At 42.9% G+C, this 17,016-nt stretch overlaps 1 protein-coding gene across 2 annotated transcripts in view; it reads left to right on the forward strand.

Annotated features, from left to right (window-relative positions):
- Positions 1 to 17,016, forward strand: part of HHAT (hedgehog acyltransferase) — a 363,504-nt gene that overhangs the window by 66,615 nt on the left and 279,873 nt on the right. For both annotated transcript variants that reach the window (XM_060088397.1, XM_060088396.1), the window contains exons 5-6: positions 13,569 to 13,763; positions 16,468 to 16,683. In XM_060088397.1, the coding sequence (XP_059944380.1) occupies positions 13,569 to 13,763; positions 16,468 to 16,683 (411 nt within the window). The remainder of the gene's footprint in view (positions 1 to 13,568; positions 13,764 to 16,467; positions 16,684 to 17,016) is intronic.

Raw genomic sequence — 17,016 nt, forward strand, 5'->3', positions numbered from 1 at the left:
TAAACTAGTTATGAATATATCCACCTCAGCCTTCGTTAGTGTGTTTCTTTTCTTCCACAAATTTGTTTGGTATTTGCTAAGACATCAATGTTTCTAGAAATTTAACATTTTTGTTTCTAACACGAAGTTTCTCTGCCCCTAGGTAAATGACTTACTGCCCTTAGGTCTTAGTTTTCCCATCTGTAAAATAAATAGCTTAATACTTGTGTTCTCTATCTCTGTGGGGGGGAAGATGAACTATTTTGAGGAGTATCTGTGAAATTCAGCCAGTCTCACTACTGCTGCTGTGGGAAAGGGTCAGCTCTCGTGGAGTGGAAGAGTGCTGGATGATGGATTAGGTCCTGGGCTTTCTCATTTGTTAGCTTTCTGACCTTAGAAAGGCTTTTCACCACTGAATGTTAATTTATCATTTTCTGTAAAGTAGGGTTGATGAGATAGTAGTATTCTTTTTCTTTTCCTCCTTTTAAAACATGGTGGGCTTCTCACTATTCACAATAGCCAAAACATGGAAGCAACCTAAATGTCCATCGACAGATGAATGGATAAAGAAGATGTGGCACATATATACTGTGGAATACTACTCAGCCATAAAAAATGAAATAATGTCATTTGCAGCAACATGGATGGACCTAGAGATGATCATACTAAGTGAAGTAGGTCAGAAAGACAAATACCATATGCTGTCACTTATATGTGGAATCTAAAATATGACACAAATGAACTTATCTATGAAACAGAAACAGACTCACAGACATAGAGAACAGACTTGTGGTTGCCAAGGGGGAGAGGAGTGGGGGAGGGATGGATTGAGAGTTTGGGATTAGCAGATGCAAACTATTATATATAAATGGATAAACAACAAAGTCCTAACTATATTCAGTATCCTGTGATAAACCATAATGGAAAAGAGTATGAAAAAGAATGTATATATATGTATAACTGAATCAATTTGCTGTACAGCAGGAATTAACACAACATTATAAATCAACTGTACTTCAATAAAATACATTTAAAAAATGGTGGGCTTCATTTGTTAGAAATTTCATTAAAAAGTAAGGATGAGGGCCTCCCTGGTGGCGCAAGTGGTTGAGAGTCCGCCTGCCGATGCAGGGGATACGGGTTCGTGCCCCGGTCTGGGAGGATCCCATATGCCGCGGAGCGGCTGGGCCCGTGAGCCGTGGCCGCTGAGCCTGCGCGTCCGGAGCCTGCGCGTCCGGAGCCTGTGCTCCGCAACGGGGGAGGCCACAGCAGTGAGAGGCCCGCATACCGCAAAAAAAAAAAAAAAAAAAAAAAAAAAGTAAGGATGAAACATGGAAAAGGTAGGACAAAGAGGAAGCACCAAAGAAATGGCAGAAATAAATGCAAATATATCAGTAGTCACAATCAGTGTGAATGGACCCAATCCACCCACCAGCCCCAGAAAAGGATTGTCAGACTGGATAAAAGTAAAACAGAAAAAAAGAAAAATAAACAAAGAAATGAAACAGCATCCACAGGGGTGCTTCCTAGCAAGATATACTTAAAATGGAAGGACACAAGGACACAGAGTGTTTGAAAATGAAAGGATGGAAAAAGGTGTTCCAGCAAATATAAGACTCATCTTTGTCACGTCCACCTAGATACTAGTGCATTTTCATTAACAGCTGGCAAAGAACATTATTTGTGACAAAGAGGGTTCTTGTTTAATGATAAAAAGTTCATTTCATTAGGAAGATATTATAATTCTAAGTTTGTTTATTTTGCTTCCAAATACAGAAAGCAAAAGTTGATCAATACCATAAAGATAAATAGATACATATGTGATTTTAGGGAGAGATTTTAACATAATTTTATCACTAATTGATATATCAGATAGAAGAAAGCAAATAATACAATTAATAAGCTTGATATAAGAAACGTAAATGGGGAGTTCCCTGGCGGTCCAGTGGCTGGGACTCTGCGCTCCCAATGCGGGGGGCCTGGGTTCGATCCCTGGTCGGGGAACTAGATCCTACATGCCGCAACTAAGACCTGGCACAGTCAAATAAATAAATAAATAAAAAGGTAGCTTATAAGCGGGCTATGAAGGATCTTAAATACTATAGTTTGGGAAGCAGGAATCCACTGAAGGTTTAAAAAAAAAAAAGAAACGTAAATGATTACATCTAACAACTGGAGAATTCACATCCTCTTAAAGAACACATAGAATATTTATAAAAACTGACCACATCTTAACCATAAAGTAATTTTCAATGAATTTCAAAGGCTGTGTTTTAAATAGGTTACCTTCTCTAATCCCAGTGTAATTAAGTTGGAAACCAGTAACACAATGACCTGAAAACTCTAATTCATTTAGAAATTAAAAAAGAAAGCAAACTTTAAAATAATAGGTAAAAAAAGAGATCATATTGGAAATTAGAAAATAGTTAGAAATGAATGAAAAATATATTACATATCAATACTTGTAGGGTGCTACTTGGATAATTTTAAGTTTATGTAAGTGCATAACTTTACATGCTACTATTAAAACAAAAGAAAAGCTGAAAATTAATGAGCTAAGCATACAACTTAAGAAATTAGAAAAGAACAGAAAAAAGAAACGAAGGAAAGAACAAAAATAAGAGTAGACATTAATGAAACAATCAGTGGCATGATTGGTCAAGAAAAAAATGCACAAATAACCAATAGTAGGTGTGGAAAAGAGGATGAAAAAATATAGTAAGAGGATATTTTGCACAACTTTATGACAATAATTTTGAAAACTTTGGCAAAGCAGACACATTTCTAGAAAATGTGTCTGGGGCTTCCCTGGTGGCGCAGTGGTTGGGAGTCTGCCTGCCGATGCAGGGGACACGGGTTCGAGCCCTGGTCTGGGAAGATCCCACATGCTGCGGAGCAACTGGGCCCGTGAGCCACAATTACTGAGCCTGCGCGTCTGGAGCCTGTGCTCTGCAACAGGAGAGGCCGTGATAGTGAGAGGCCCCGCGCACTGCGATGAAGAGTGGCCCCCACTTGCTACAACTGGAGAAGGCCCTCGCACAGAAACGAAGACCCAACACAGCCATAAATAAATAAATTAATAAAAAAAAAAAAGGAAAATGTGTCTTACCAAAACTGACTCATGAAGAAATAGAAAGACTGAATAGTACTATAACCGTGAAAAGAAGTTGAATAAGTAGTTAAAAATCTATTTGTAAAGAAAATAATAGTCTAACACACCACTTCTTCCAAACATTCAAGGCACAAGTTATTTAAATCTTTTCCAGGCTTTTTCAGAAAATAGAAAAAGAGGGAACATTCATTTTATGAAGAAGAGAGCATAACATTGATACCAAAATCAGAGTATGCACCCTACCAGATACTATGACTTAATAAAGATATAATAATTAGGACATTGTTGTATTGGCACCAGGATAGATAAATAGACCAATGTAACAGAATAGAGTTTAGAAAATACTTGTACATAGATGGAAACTTGATTTTGACAGATGTGGCATTTCAGATCTGCATGGAAAAGATAAACTTCAATAAACAGTGCTGACACAATTGTTGAGTCATATTAAAAAGAAATGAATACTTACCTCATACCATTCATAATCATTTTCAAGGTGAATTAAGTCCTTAAAATAGGACTTCCGTGGTGACGCAGTGGTTAAGAATCTGCCTGCCAGTGCAGGGGACACAGGTTCGATCCCTGGTCCAAGAAGATCCCACATGCCGCAGAGCAGCGAAGCCCGAGAGCCACAACTACTGAGCTTTTGTGCCACAACTACTGAAGCCCACACACCTAGAGCCCATGCTTCATAACAAGAGAAGCCCACGCACCTCAGCGAAGAGTAGCCCCCACTCGTCACAACTAGAGAAAGCCCGTGTGCAGCAACGAAGACCCAATGCAGCCAGAAAAAAAAAAGGACTTAAAAAAAAAAAGAGTATGAAACTTTTAGAAAGCATGATGTAGGAGGAGAATACTTCTTGACGGTAGGGTAGAGAAAGATTTCTTAATTAAGACACAAAAAGTATAACTTGTAGAGGAAAAAATTGATAAGTTTAACCACATTAAAACCAAGAACTTATCAATGTATAATAATCAATGTACATCTTTGTATGTATCCAGAAACACAATGAAGAAAGTGAAAAGGCAAGTCACTAATTGAGAAGTTATTTGCAACCTGACAGAGGTTTGGTATTGGAATATATAAAGAAATTTCAAAAGGAAAAAACAAGTCACCCAATAGAAAAAGGGCTCAATATGGGAAAAGGAATTTGCAGAAGAGGAAACAGAAATGACCAATAAACTTATGAAAATGTGTTCAACTTCATTAGTAGTCAAGCAAATGTACCTTAAAACTACAAGATACAATTTCATGCTTTCAGTTTGGCAAAGATAAAACAAAACAAAAATCCCCTGATGATATCAAGTACTGGCCACCTGAACTCATACAGAGTGGTTGTGAGTATGTGTTGGTATGGCTTCTTTGTATTTCATTACCTAGAGAAGTCAAAGAGGTACGAAGTCCACAGCTACCAGTGCTAACTCGGACATGTTCCCTGCAGAAGCTCTTCTCTGCCAATCAGGGGACGTGAGCCAGGACGTTCATTGCAGCAATGGGATTGTAGTAACAAAGAGCCAGAGGCAATCCAAATATTCGTTATGGGGAAATGGATGAATTGTAGTGAATTTATTCCATGGAAAGGAATGAATTATAATTGTAATTGTCAACGTGGCTGAATTTCTGGATCATGACATTGAGCTAATAAGGCAAGTTGCAGAGGAATCTACCAGATATGGTCCTATGCACATAGAGCTGTACAGACTAAATGATACATTCATGTGTATGATCACAAAGATGAGATAGCCATGAAAATAAATTCAGGATAGTGGTCATATCTGGTTGGGGAGATAGAATCAGAGGGGAGAGGGATTCCCCTGGTGGCACAGAGATTAAGAATCCGCCTGCCAATGCAGGGGACATGGGTTCAATCCCTGGTCCAGAAAGGTCCCACATGCCATGGGGCAACTAAGCCTGTGCACCACAACTACTGAAGCCCGCATGCTCTAGGCCCTGTGTGCTGCAACTACTGAGCCCACGTGCTGCAGCTACTGAAGCCCGTGTACCTAGAGCCCGTGCTTTGCAGTAAGAGAAGCCACCGCAATGAGAAGCCCGTGCACCGCAACGAAGAGTAGCCCCCGCTCACCACAACTAGAGAAAGCCTGCGCGCAGCAACGAAGACCCAACGCAGCCAAAAAAAAAAAAAAAAAAAAAAACTGAAAAAAGAATCAGAGGAGAGATAATCAGAGCCCTTTTTTGGTTTGTTTGTTTTTGCTTTGATTATTTATTTATTTATTTTTATTGAGGTATAATTGACATTTTAAAAATTGAGATGTATTTGACATATGCTCAGGGGCCCTTTAAAGCACTGATAGCTTTATCTTTCTTAAGCTGGTGCTAGGTATGCAGGTGTTATTTCATTATTCTTTATACCTTACAAACTTTATAAATATTCCTTTCCCTGTGTTTGGTATGTGATATATTTTTCACTGAACATGTGGAAGAATGGTGTGGCAGGGAGAAGGAAAGATGAGGCTGCCCTGGGCACACTGAGTTTTCATCCCCTGCCTTGCTCACCGTTCTGCCATGTGCATCAGGCCCAACATGGCCCCATCTGACTGGTCTCCTTTGCTTCCCACTCTTTGTCTTGCTACCTGTTGTTTGCTTCCTGTAGATCAGTGTTTCTCTAGCTTTTTTTTTTTTTCATTATTTCTCCCCCAGGAGCATTTTTAGCTATTTTTCCCCAATTGTCACTTCCTCTTTATGACATTTTAATACCACAGATGTACTGTCTGTTTATGTACTGTGTATCTGCCTGTGCTTTATGCATAGAGGAAGGTTTTCTTGTCTGCAAGAACCAATTCCCCCCTTCTCTTGGAGTAGATATAGCCCCAGTCAACAGTGCAAGATGTAGATTCACCCTCTGCTCATGGACTGATATTCCTCCCTCTTTCCAAATTTCCTCCGTTTTCAGCCCCTGTTTTGCACCTACCACCATCAGAAACCTACCTAGGTTAGGATATAGATGTTCCTATGGTTAATTTGCTTGTAACTTTGAGTTAAGTCTCTTCCTGTTAGGAGTCCACATTCAGGGTGGCTAAGAGCTCCTGGCTGAAACCCGGCTTTGTCACTTTTTAGTGATGCAGTCTTAAGCCAGTTAATTAATATCTTGAAGCCTTTCTCCTCATTTGTACAACAGGGACGGTACCGCTTGCTTCCTGGGGTAGTGGTGAGAGTCCGATGGTTTTCAAGGTTGTGCCCGCATACGATGAGACCCAAGTAAGAGGTGGCTGCTGCTGGGGTCTGCTGGCCTTTGCTGTGTGCCGCGACTGCAGTCTGTGTGTGCTCCTGGGAGCCATTCCCTCTGTGGTGCTCAAAAAGGAGGTGACTGTCAGAACTTCTGAAACCCCAGAGGGCAGAGGCTGTCTGTGCAGCCATACCTACCTTCTTCTCCTGCATGTCTTTCTCTGACCCTGTTTCAAGCTTGAGCTGGGCTGTGGGATAAAGGATGGGGAGACACAGTCCCTCCCCCAGGAGCTGAGTGAGAAGTGACAGAGGAAACCAAATCCTGATCAGGATCCTGGGAGGAGCTGGCCATATCTGCCTGGGGGTGTCAGGGAAGGCCCCCGAGGAGGTAGCTTGTGAGCTGTGCCTTGAAGGGAGTGGAATCATCTGCTTATTTCAGCTTCCTGTATCTCATTACCAGGCATGGGTGGATAGGTGGACTTGTCTTTTTATCTGCAGAGCACATCTTATCCAAACTCAGTAGGAGGTTTTGTTTGCATTTTTCTTGGAACATGGCAGAGTTCGCACTGAGCCGTGTGTGTGTGTGTGTGTGTGTGTGTGTGTGTGTGTGTGTGTGTGTGTGGTCTCCCATCTCTTTGTGACCACAGGTTTGATTTGTGCAACAGCTGGTGGGCAGGGTTCTGGTCGGGCTGGGGCACAGTGTGCTCTTTGTCTGAGTCCGCTTGGTCCTTATGTAAGTATGAACCACAACTTTGGCCTCATTAGTTCCATGCTTTCACCACCTGGACTGAGTGTTCCACATGGTCTTAATTTGGGTGGATGTTTTTGGTACTTATTCAGGGTGGAAGATTTGGCTTGCAGTTGTCTTTTGTTTCCCCATTCTGGGGGGCATCATGAACTGTGGACGATGCTGTGCAGAGGATTAGGCATTATCACTTCTTGTGGTTACACCCCTTGAATGCTGAAGGATGCTTCCCGCCTTCATCTACTATCTAATCCCGTCTCTGCCTTTGTGGCCCTACCTCCTCCCAGAGAGAGGCAAAGAAGAGTTTATTTTCAAAAGTGAGATTTTCTTTTTCTTCCTTTTTTTTTTTTTTTTTGCCATGACAAGTAATAAAACTTTCCACTGAGCTCCTTGGCCAAGGTTAAACGCCTTTTCTCTGGGTAGGGCTCTCTCTGGGATTTGGCAAGACTACATCGCGGGCAGTGCCCTGGGAGGGAGGGGAGGCTGAGTAACGGCTCTGAGCTTTGGCTAGGGGTTTGTTATGATTGGAACGTATGTGGGGTGGGTCAGACAGTCGCCTCCTTTCTTGAACACCCTCACCACCTGAGACATTGCGTTCCCTGCCCTCAGAACCAAAAATACCCCTGTGCAAACTTTTTGAGAAGGCTGGCCGCTTGGGGGGCCGAGGCTGGGTGCTGTTGCTGACCACAGGGTGCGTTCTCACCTGACCTCTGACTGGCAGCACCTGCATCATTAGCACTGGGCCCTGGCTGGCTGAGCTCATTGGCCGCAGGCTGAAAAGCGTGGCCCCATGGCGCTGGCTGAGACAAGTAAACTAACCTCTGGAAGGCCGTGGTAAACAGGCGCTCCCTTCCAGCATATTATCAAAACCACACACCTAATAGGAATCTCATGCATTAATGGTTTTCCTGGAATCAGACTCTTCCACCTCCATCACTGCATCTCTAAGGAGGGATGAAATTGGCTTTGTTTGGGCCCACGGGGCTTTGCTCCCAGGAAAAGGAGGCTAGAAGGCTGTTGTGTGGACTCTGCGATGGTTTTGGTTATTTTCCCTTTTTGTTTGTGTGGGGATACACACCCCCCCACACACACCCCCCCCACACCCCACACCCCCCCACACACCCCACACACACCACACCACACACACCACACACATACACACCACAGACCACACACACACCACACACACACCACACACACACACCAGACACACACCACACACACCACACACACACACACACACACATATATATATTTTCTTTTCAGTAGCAGCTGCAGTTGACTATGTAGTATGCAATAAATTATGCAGTGCATAGGGTTATTGATTGACTCATTTTATTTATTTCTCAAACAGTGCCCCCACTGAGTGGTTTCTGGGCAGATGTACAAAAAGAATTAATACACAGCAAAGTCTGGTCCAGTTCACCAAGCCTTTGCACTTTGGTTCCTCCCTACAGAGGTGAGCCAATGAGGGGAACCACTCAGGCACATCCTGTTATCACTCATTGTCCACAGCACAGAGCAAGCTAAAGTAGAAGGGAAGAAGAGATGGCGTGAGGGGGCCATGGCCAGCCAGCTCTTCCTGTGGCTGGGTCCTGGCTCCCTATGAGGAAGATTTGAAGAATATAGGTTTGCAAAAGAGAAGGCCACAAGTCCATGGTCTTTTCTCAGGGGTGCTGATTTCAGCCTTTGAAACACGCCAGCTGAATTTGTTGATCTCTCGGAAGTCTTCCCTGGGGTGACAGGAATCAGGTTCTATCGAAGAGTCTGCTTTCAAAGGTTGGTGCCTGTACCCTATCAGCTGTGCACTATTGGAGGCTTCCCCCAGCACAAGATTGTAAGAGATCCCTGTGAGTGCAAACAGGCAGTAGGCAGTGAGGTGTGAAATAACACCTTTTAATCCTATCTGCATTGGCAAAGCAGTCTGTTCATAAGGGGTTAGGTGTACAAGCAGAGACTTTGGAAATCAGCAAGTTTTCACATTAGTGACTAAAAAGCCCCAAATTTTGGTGCTAATTTCTTGTTCTTAGTCATAACTGCCAGGTTAAACCCCCAATATCTGGGGAAGCATATCCATCCATCCATCCACCCATCCATCCACCCATCTATCCATCCAACTATTCTAACCATTTATTTATCCAGTGTTTATGAAACACTTGCTATATGCTAGGTACCATGTAAGATTCTTACATTATTGTATTATGAATAAGACAGGATATTAATTTGTTAAGGGAGCCTATCAGAGAGATGGTTATGCCCTGTTTTGAGAAGTGGTTCAGGATAAACACAGGGGGCAATGGGAACCGAGGGCAAGTTCGCCTACCCAGTTCAGTCTGGCCTAATTCCATCAGAAAGGCCATAGTATTTAGTCTCGCTTTATCTCAACTGCCACAAAAACAGAGTACAGTTTCTCTCTTATTGTTCGTTAAACTTTTAAAAGTTTCTCCTCTTCCCCTGCCTTCCTTTTGGTCTCCTATCAGGAACTGAAGAACCTGGAATAAAGAGAGTTAAGGGGGTCAGGATAGTTCTGATGGGCTGGCATCTTGTGCTCCAGCGAAGTTCACCAGTCCATCTTATTGATGCAAGGTTCAGGTTGCTCACACTTTGATACCCTTTAGAAGAGCATGGTAAATGCAAGTTAAAGCCACAGTGGGATACCCCTGTCCAACTACCAGAGTTGATCAGGTAAAAAATAGTAACAACACCAAATGCTGGTGAGGATGCAGCATTTGGATCCCTTGTATGTTGCTGGTGGAAATGTAAAATGGCCACTCTGGGAAACTGTTGGGCAGTTTTTTTTTTTTTTTTTTTTTTCGGTACACGGGCCTCTCACTGTTGTGGCCTCTCCCGTTGCGGAGCACAGGCTCCGGACGCGCAGGCTCAGCGGCCATGGCTCACGGGCCCAGCCGCTCCGCGGCATGTGGGATCTTCCCAGACCGGGGCATGAACCCGTGTCCCCTGCATCGGCAGGCGGACTCTCAACCACTGCGCCACCAGGGAAGCCCCTGTGTTATTTCTTATAACTGCAGGTGAGTCTACAACTGTCTCAATAAAAATCTCAATTAAAAAAAAGCATCATATAAAAGTAATACTTGATTCGAATTTAAATCTCTAAATTAGAAACATCACAGCCCAACATTAAATTAAGATTGTTTTATTTGTACATGTTACTTGATCAACATGATTCTTTGTGCCTCATTTCAAGTGAACAGCAGTTTCCAATCATAATCGTCATTTGAACCTCTTAACTTAAATGAATTGGGCTGTTCTGACTTTTAGGCAGATCTTTAATCAATTAATTAAAATTAATTAATTAAAATTAACTAATTGGTTTTAATTAATTAATTACATTGGCTGCACTGCCCGGCTTGCGGGATCTTAGTTCCCCGACCAGGGATTGAACCCAGGCTCTCAGCAGTGAAAGCACGGAGTCCTAACCACTGGACTGCCAGGGAATTCCCTAGGCAGGTTTTTAAATCTTGAACTTGACATAGATTATGTCTGTGACCAAAACTGTGTGTATCTGCCCAGATTGCTCTGTGAACTTGCAGAAAAAGTTTTCAAAGCCCTTCTAGTGATGAATCAGAAGTATTGTTTTGGAATAAAACATAACACACTTTATTTTTTAGTTTTGAAAAGTTAAAAGATTCCTGGCATATTTGATGTCAGAGGCCCAATATCTGATATTTAAGCATTTTTGTTAAAGAGGTGGACACAAGTTTGATAAACTAAATACATAAGCACTTTTGGAGTAGAAATAGCTGGGACAGGGCTGTCTTTAGGCCTTTGCATATGAAAATGGTCTTTGAAACACTTGGGCAAAGCCTCCCTCCTCCTCAGAGCAGCAGACCTTCTATGCTGCTGCCTGCACTGCTAGGCAGTGTCACATTTCTACTTCTCGCCCTTTCTGCCCCGCTTCTTGCTGGTCTAGGTGTGCGTGTGTGTGTGTGTGTGTGTGTGTGTGTGTGTGTGTGTGTGTGTGTGTGTGGTAGGGGGGGATAGAGGTTGGAGGAGGTGTGCCCTAAGGGCTGCATTGATAGTGGGGGATTGTTCCTCTGATGCCAATCAGAGAACAAGGCATGGAAGACTAATCATGCTGTATCAGCATCTTAGTGGTGTTTTCAAGGATGGGATTCCAATCGCATTCACTTTATAGAATGAAAAAAATCAATATGTTAGTCGGGTTCTAATTTATGTTTTAAAATCGGTGTTTTTTTTGCATTGTTCACATCTTTCCCTTTTTATCACCTGCCCGCTGTGAATGTATATAGCGGAGTTGTCTTTGCCCGTTGGGGAGGATGAGTGGGTAATAGGAGGGATAGCAGAGAATATGAGGTTCACGTGGGTGCATTTTCTGTGATGTCTTAGAGACAATTAGATGTTGTCTGCCTGTACTCTTTGGAAGGAGGAAGATGGTGAGGGATGAGAGTACAGGACAGCCTTGTGTGCCCCCATGGTATCATTTGTGAGCACAGGTAAATTCATCAGAGACTCTCTGGAGCAGATGGGGTTTGCACAGCACTAGTAAGTAGTTCCGGAAGGTTCCTCCAGCTTTTTCAAGCTGAAGCAGCTTAAGTCTGTGGTTAAGTTCCCAAATGAATCCCAACAAACAGGCTTTTTCCAAATGGATCAAATAGCACTCAATAAAAATGTAGCTGTGTTATGTGTATATGTATGTAGCCATGCACACATGGAAAAAGATTCCAAGTGGTAAATGCTGTAGATCAAGTTGAAAAAGACACCCCTTCCCTTTTGTTCGTTCATTAGAACTACTTCTTAAAATAGTCTCTGGTGACCTTGTTCCTTATAATTGAACTCTGTCCAGAGGTGAGTGCTTGGGGGAAAGTTTGAAGCAAATTTATGTGGCTGTTTAATGTGGGTAGCAGGATGGAAAAATAGTAAAAACTGCAGATTTCTCTGATTTTCCTGGAACTTCAAAGTGGCTGACCTAGTCCCTCATTTAAAATGTTCTCTCTTAGGCTGGAGTATAAATTTGGTAGGGAATTGTACTAAGGCAATATTTTGGGAGAGTTAGCACTGAAGGATGGGATTTACAGTGTGCAGTCCACATCTGTCTTTCCCTTAAAGAAGTCTTTTTGTTTTCACAGGAAGACCTAATTTCAAGCAGCCCCTACTTTTCAACTCAGTGTACTCCTGGAAGTCCTATTTTTGAATGCTCACCAAAAAGCCACATCCTATTTTCCTATAGGAATAATAACTAGTATTTGCCTTGTCCTTCCTGTGTATGCAGACACCACTGTAAGCATTTTACATGCATTAACTTGGTTAATCCTCATGACAACCTCATGAAGTAGATACTGTTACTATCCTAATTTTATATCTGAGAAAACCGAGGCACAGAGAGATTAAGTAAGTTGCCGAGGGTCACACAGCTGGTTGATGGGGATACCAGGATTTATTTAGGCAGTTGGACTTCAAAGCTTGAGTAATTATACCACTAAGATATGTTGCCTCTCAAACAGTGTTAAAACATTATTGTGGTTTTTTTTTTTTTTTTTTTTTTTTTTTTTCGGTACGCGGGCCTCTCACTGCTGTGGCCTCTCCCGTTGCGGAGCACAGGCTCCGGACGCGCAGGCTCAGCGGCCATGGCTTATGGGCCCAGCCACTCTGCGGCATGTGGGATCTTCCTGGACCGGGGCACGAACCCGTGTCCCCTGCATCGGCAGGCGGACTCTCAACCACTGTGCCACCAGGGAAGCCCTATTGTGGTTTTTTAAGTAAGGATTTACCAGCCAGATATGACCAAGAGTATATTGTAAAAGCAAAGACATGTTAATTTATCTATTTAGTTATTCAGTGTCAATAACTATAAAACTTGATAATGAAATAGAAAAATTCTCTCCTAAAATGGGAATAAATGTGTTAATCGGATTGACTATGCAAAGACCTCACTATCACTGAAAACAGGTAAGCTATACTTCTTCTGTGACACAAACTTGACTGTGAATAATATGCTAATGAAATAAAAATGTAATTAGAGATTTACTTGTAAGTCTCTGGTTTAAACTTTAGAAAGCCTTTTGTGGTTTGGATGGTCCAGTTTTCTCAGTAAGACTCCCGAGAAATGTGCACCAGTATTTTATCTTACCTTCGTTTTGCAGAATAGTGTACGCAGGGGCTAGTGTGCTAGGTTGGCAGCTTTTCCAACCATCTTCAGTCTCCCATAATGTCTGTTGAAAGTCAGCCATAAATCTTATTGTTGTGGGATCCAGTGGTCTGGGTGGTTTTGGCTGAAGGCAGGAAAGTGGCTCCTTTCTCTGGGTGGATCTGGTGGAGTTCTGGCGACCTGGGGGTAGGCAGCCATCACTCTGGGGTTAATGTGGGAAGTCCCTCTGAATCCTCTTTGTCTGTGTTACACTAAATCCCCAGGCCAGTGAGAACAGTTTGGTTAACGGGTCATAAGTCATTACCCTCTTTTATGTAGAACCTTCAATAGCAATGCCTGTTAACTTACCCTTCTCTTTTTTCTTCCTTCCCCCCCGCCCCCCCCCCCATGTCTTTCTCACTGGGTCTCTCCCTGTCTGCAGCACAAACCCTGGATCCTCACAGCCTATGGGATGTGGGCCTGCTGGTGTGTGCTGGGGACCCAGGGCACAGCCATGGTTCTTATTCACACCGCCATCTCCTTCTGTGTTGCCCAATTCCGGTCGCTGTTCCTGTCATGGCTCTGTTCTGTCTTCCTGCTCTCTACACTGAGCCTTCAAGATGTGGAGGAAGTTAAGGTAAGAGTCTCCGTTTTACCATTGGGAAGGAGAAGGCCCCTTTGGCAATGCCTTTATCCAGGTAGATGCCTTTGTTTTCAGACATGAGTCAATTGAAGAACTGTGGTGGCGCTCCCTCTAGTGGCCACAGGGGGTTGATGCATGTGAACCCTGGTGTTGCCTTCTGCAGTCTTTTGTATCTGACTATGTCTTAGTCCTTGGAGGTTGCCCAGCGCTGACCTTGTACCTTTTCTCCCAGTTTGGGCAGGCATGGATGGTGCCAGATGTCACAGGAACAAAGGGGAAAAAAAAGCAGTAATCCCCTATGCATTTAATAAAACAATCATCTGTAGAATGCTGTACGGTTTATAGGGAACTCTCACATTCATTATCTCATCGGAAGCCCACGATAGTCCCTGAACAGATAAGGCAGGTATTTTCCTTGCACAGAACATCTTGGGAAGCTTTTGATATTCTTTCTTTAGTCATGTGGAACTGGGCTTCCCGTGGTGTCTTTATTTTTGTTCATTTGTTCACTTATTCGTTCACCTTTTCATTGATTTAAGTGATGGCACTTAGAATTGGTGAGCCCTGGATCTGCACAGTCATGGAAAAGAATGCGACGGGAAGGATGAGCCAGTGGTTTTCTAGTCTCTTCTATTCACTGTCTCTCCTGCTCTTGAAACTGGAGGCGGTGTTTAACCTCTGAGTCTTAATTTCGTCATTTGGAAAATGGAGGTAATAGCTGCTCTGCCTTCCTCATGGAGTTGTTCTAAGGATCCAACAAGATAATACGTGTTAAGCAATTTTGTGAAAATGGTAGCATTTTGAAAATTCAAGAATTCTTGCTGTTGTTAGGCTACCTTAATTTTTCTTCACTCTTACCAATGGACTGGGGTGAATACTTCAAGCACATGTCTCAAAACCTGGAGTTAAGGGAATAAGTAGGGTAGTGTCTCTCTCCTAACAAAGATACGTAACTTCCCAGAATGATTAAACTAGGCGATCACTTAAATAAGTGTGCTTAAAAATAGATTTGCGATAAAAATAAAAACAAATTCACACCTAACTTTTGGGGGACCTGGCAAACGTTCAAAGACGGTCTCCAGTTGTAATTATCCTTTATCTGGGGACTGTTAGCATCAGTTATGGGTGTTGGTGGTGAATAAGTATTCCATCTGTTATGTAAGCTGGTGGTGTGAAAAATATTGCTGAAGGGGAGAGAGCAAATGACCAGAAACTAGTTGCCCTAAAGTTCCATACTTTTTTGTTTGTTTGTTTTTGGTTTATTTTTTGAGGTACGCGGGCCTCTCACTGCTGCGGCCTCTCCCGTTGCGGAGCACAGGCTCCAGACGCGCAGGCTCAGCAGCCATGGCTCACGGGCCCAGCCGCTCCGCGGCATGTGGGATCTTCCCGGACCGGGACACAAACCCGCGCCCCCTGCATCGGCAGGCGGACTCTCAACCACTGCGCCACCGGGGAAGCCCTAAAGTTCCATACTTTAACACATGCAGTTTTCTTGATTTTTCTTGGTGGCTGCTGAAGTCCTGGACGTGGAATAGAAACTCTGTTTGGTACTTAGTTTTTCAGTGTAAAGCCTTAAAAGACCCTCATGGATCAAGTGAACAACTCTTTCCTTTGTCCCAATTTTATTTCTTGTATCTATTTCCATAACCTGTTTTCTCATGAAAAAAGCAATACATATGTATTATAGAAAATATGGAAAATATAGAAAAATATAAAGATTATAAAATGATCCATAATTGTATTCCCTCAATATTAGGATTTTACCACATTTGTTTTTAGTCTTTTGTTCTGTACCTAATTTTTTACGTGCTTGTTATTATTTCATGCTGTGTTGTAATTATACTTTTACATACCTATCTCCGGTATGAGAATTTAGGTACATTGAGGGCAGGGACTATTTCTTTTGACGATGTTTCTCTAAAGCTTATTTGGAAAATAGTCTTCAACTACATGTGGAGCCAAATTAATGATAGAAGAACAAAAGGAAAGATATGCTGAACACATAAATCCCACGTGACATTTACAGACACACCCCATTTTATTGCACTTTGTGGATATTGCATTTTTTTTTAACAAATTGAAGGTTTGTGGCAACCCTGCGTTGTCAGATGATCAACAGCAGTTTTTCTTTTTCTCAGCGATAATGTATTTTTAAATTAAGGTATGTTCTTTGTCTTTTTAGACATAATGCTGTTACACAGTTTAATAGACTACAGTATAGCGTAAACATAACTTTTATGTGCACTGGGAAAACAAAAAAGTGTGTGACTCATTTTATTGCGGTGTTCGCTTTAATGTGGTGGTCTGGAACCGAACCTGCAGTACTCTGAGTTCTGCCTGTATAAGTCTCTCTTTGTCTTCAGAGTTGTTGAAGGAGCTGTTAGAGTACCCACTGGATGTAGCTGATCTCCATGCTGTCCGCTGGTGTATCTGACAGATGCATATCTGGGAAAACCTTCACTCTGTGTTGCATCAGGCTTAATGCGAAGCTTATGGCTGATGTTAGGGACACTCTCCTGCCCGTTGCTCATTAATTGCTTGTTTTGATGATCGATGATGTTTACCTGCTGTTCAGTGGTTCTCGACTCCCTGGATGGGACAGCTAGCTGCTCTGCCCATGGAAGAGATCTCCTTCCTGGGAGACTGGATGATGTCCCTCCTTGACACTCAAGGTTGTTGTCTCCCTGTGATTTTGCAGAGAGGGTGGTACCAGACGGAAAATGAGTACTACTTGCTGCAGTTCACACTGACCGTTCGCTGCCTGTACTACACCAGCTTCAGCCTGGAGCTCTGCTGGCAGCAGCCGCCGGCTGAGCGCACCTTCTGCTCCTTTCCCTGGGTGGTGGCCTATGTCTTCTACTACCCAGTCTTCCACAACGGGCCCATCCTCAGCTTCCCGGAGTTCATCGCACAGGTGAGAGCCTTTCGGGGATTGGATGGGTGTTTCTGCAGATGATGCTTCTGTCTTTGTTGCTGTGGTCATCTGTGAGTCTTTTCATACAGGAGTGCCCACAAGTTTAGAACACACATTATTGTCATGATTTCTGATAATAAATGAAATACTTTGGGGAAATAAGCCTTCAAAATAAAGGTCAGCATATCTCTTGTGCCTGTTGGTTGTAGGAGCTCCCACCCAAATTCTCTGTGGACTGTGGCAGCCAGAAATAATAACTGGGCACAGCCAGGAGCTTGGGGGTAGGCATCCCCTGCAGGAAAGAAAACTGGCTTCTCATGGTATTACTTGGAA

This window comes from Mesoplodon densirostris, chromosome 2 (assembly GCF_025265405.1).
Source record: "Mesoplodon densirostris isolate mMesDen1 chromosome 2, mMesDen1 primary haplotype, whole genome shotgun sequence".
Lineage (NCBI taxonomy): Eukaryota > Metazoa > Chordata > Mammalia > Artiodactyla > Ziphiidae > Mesoplodon > Mesoplodon densirostris.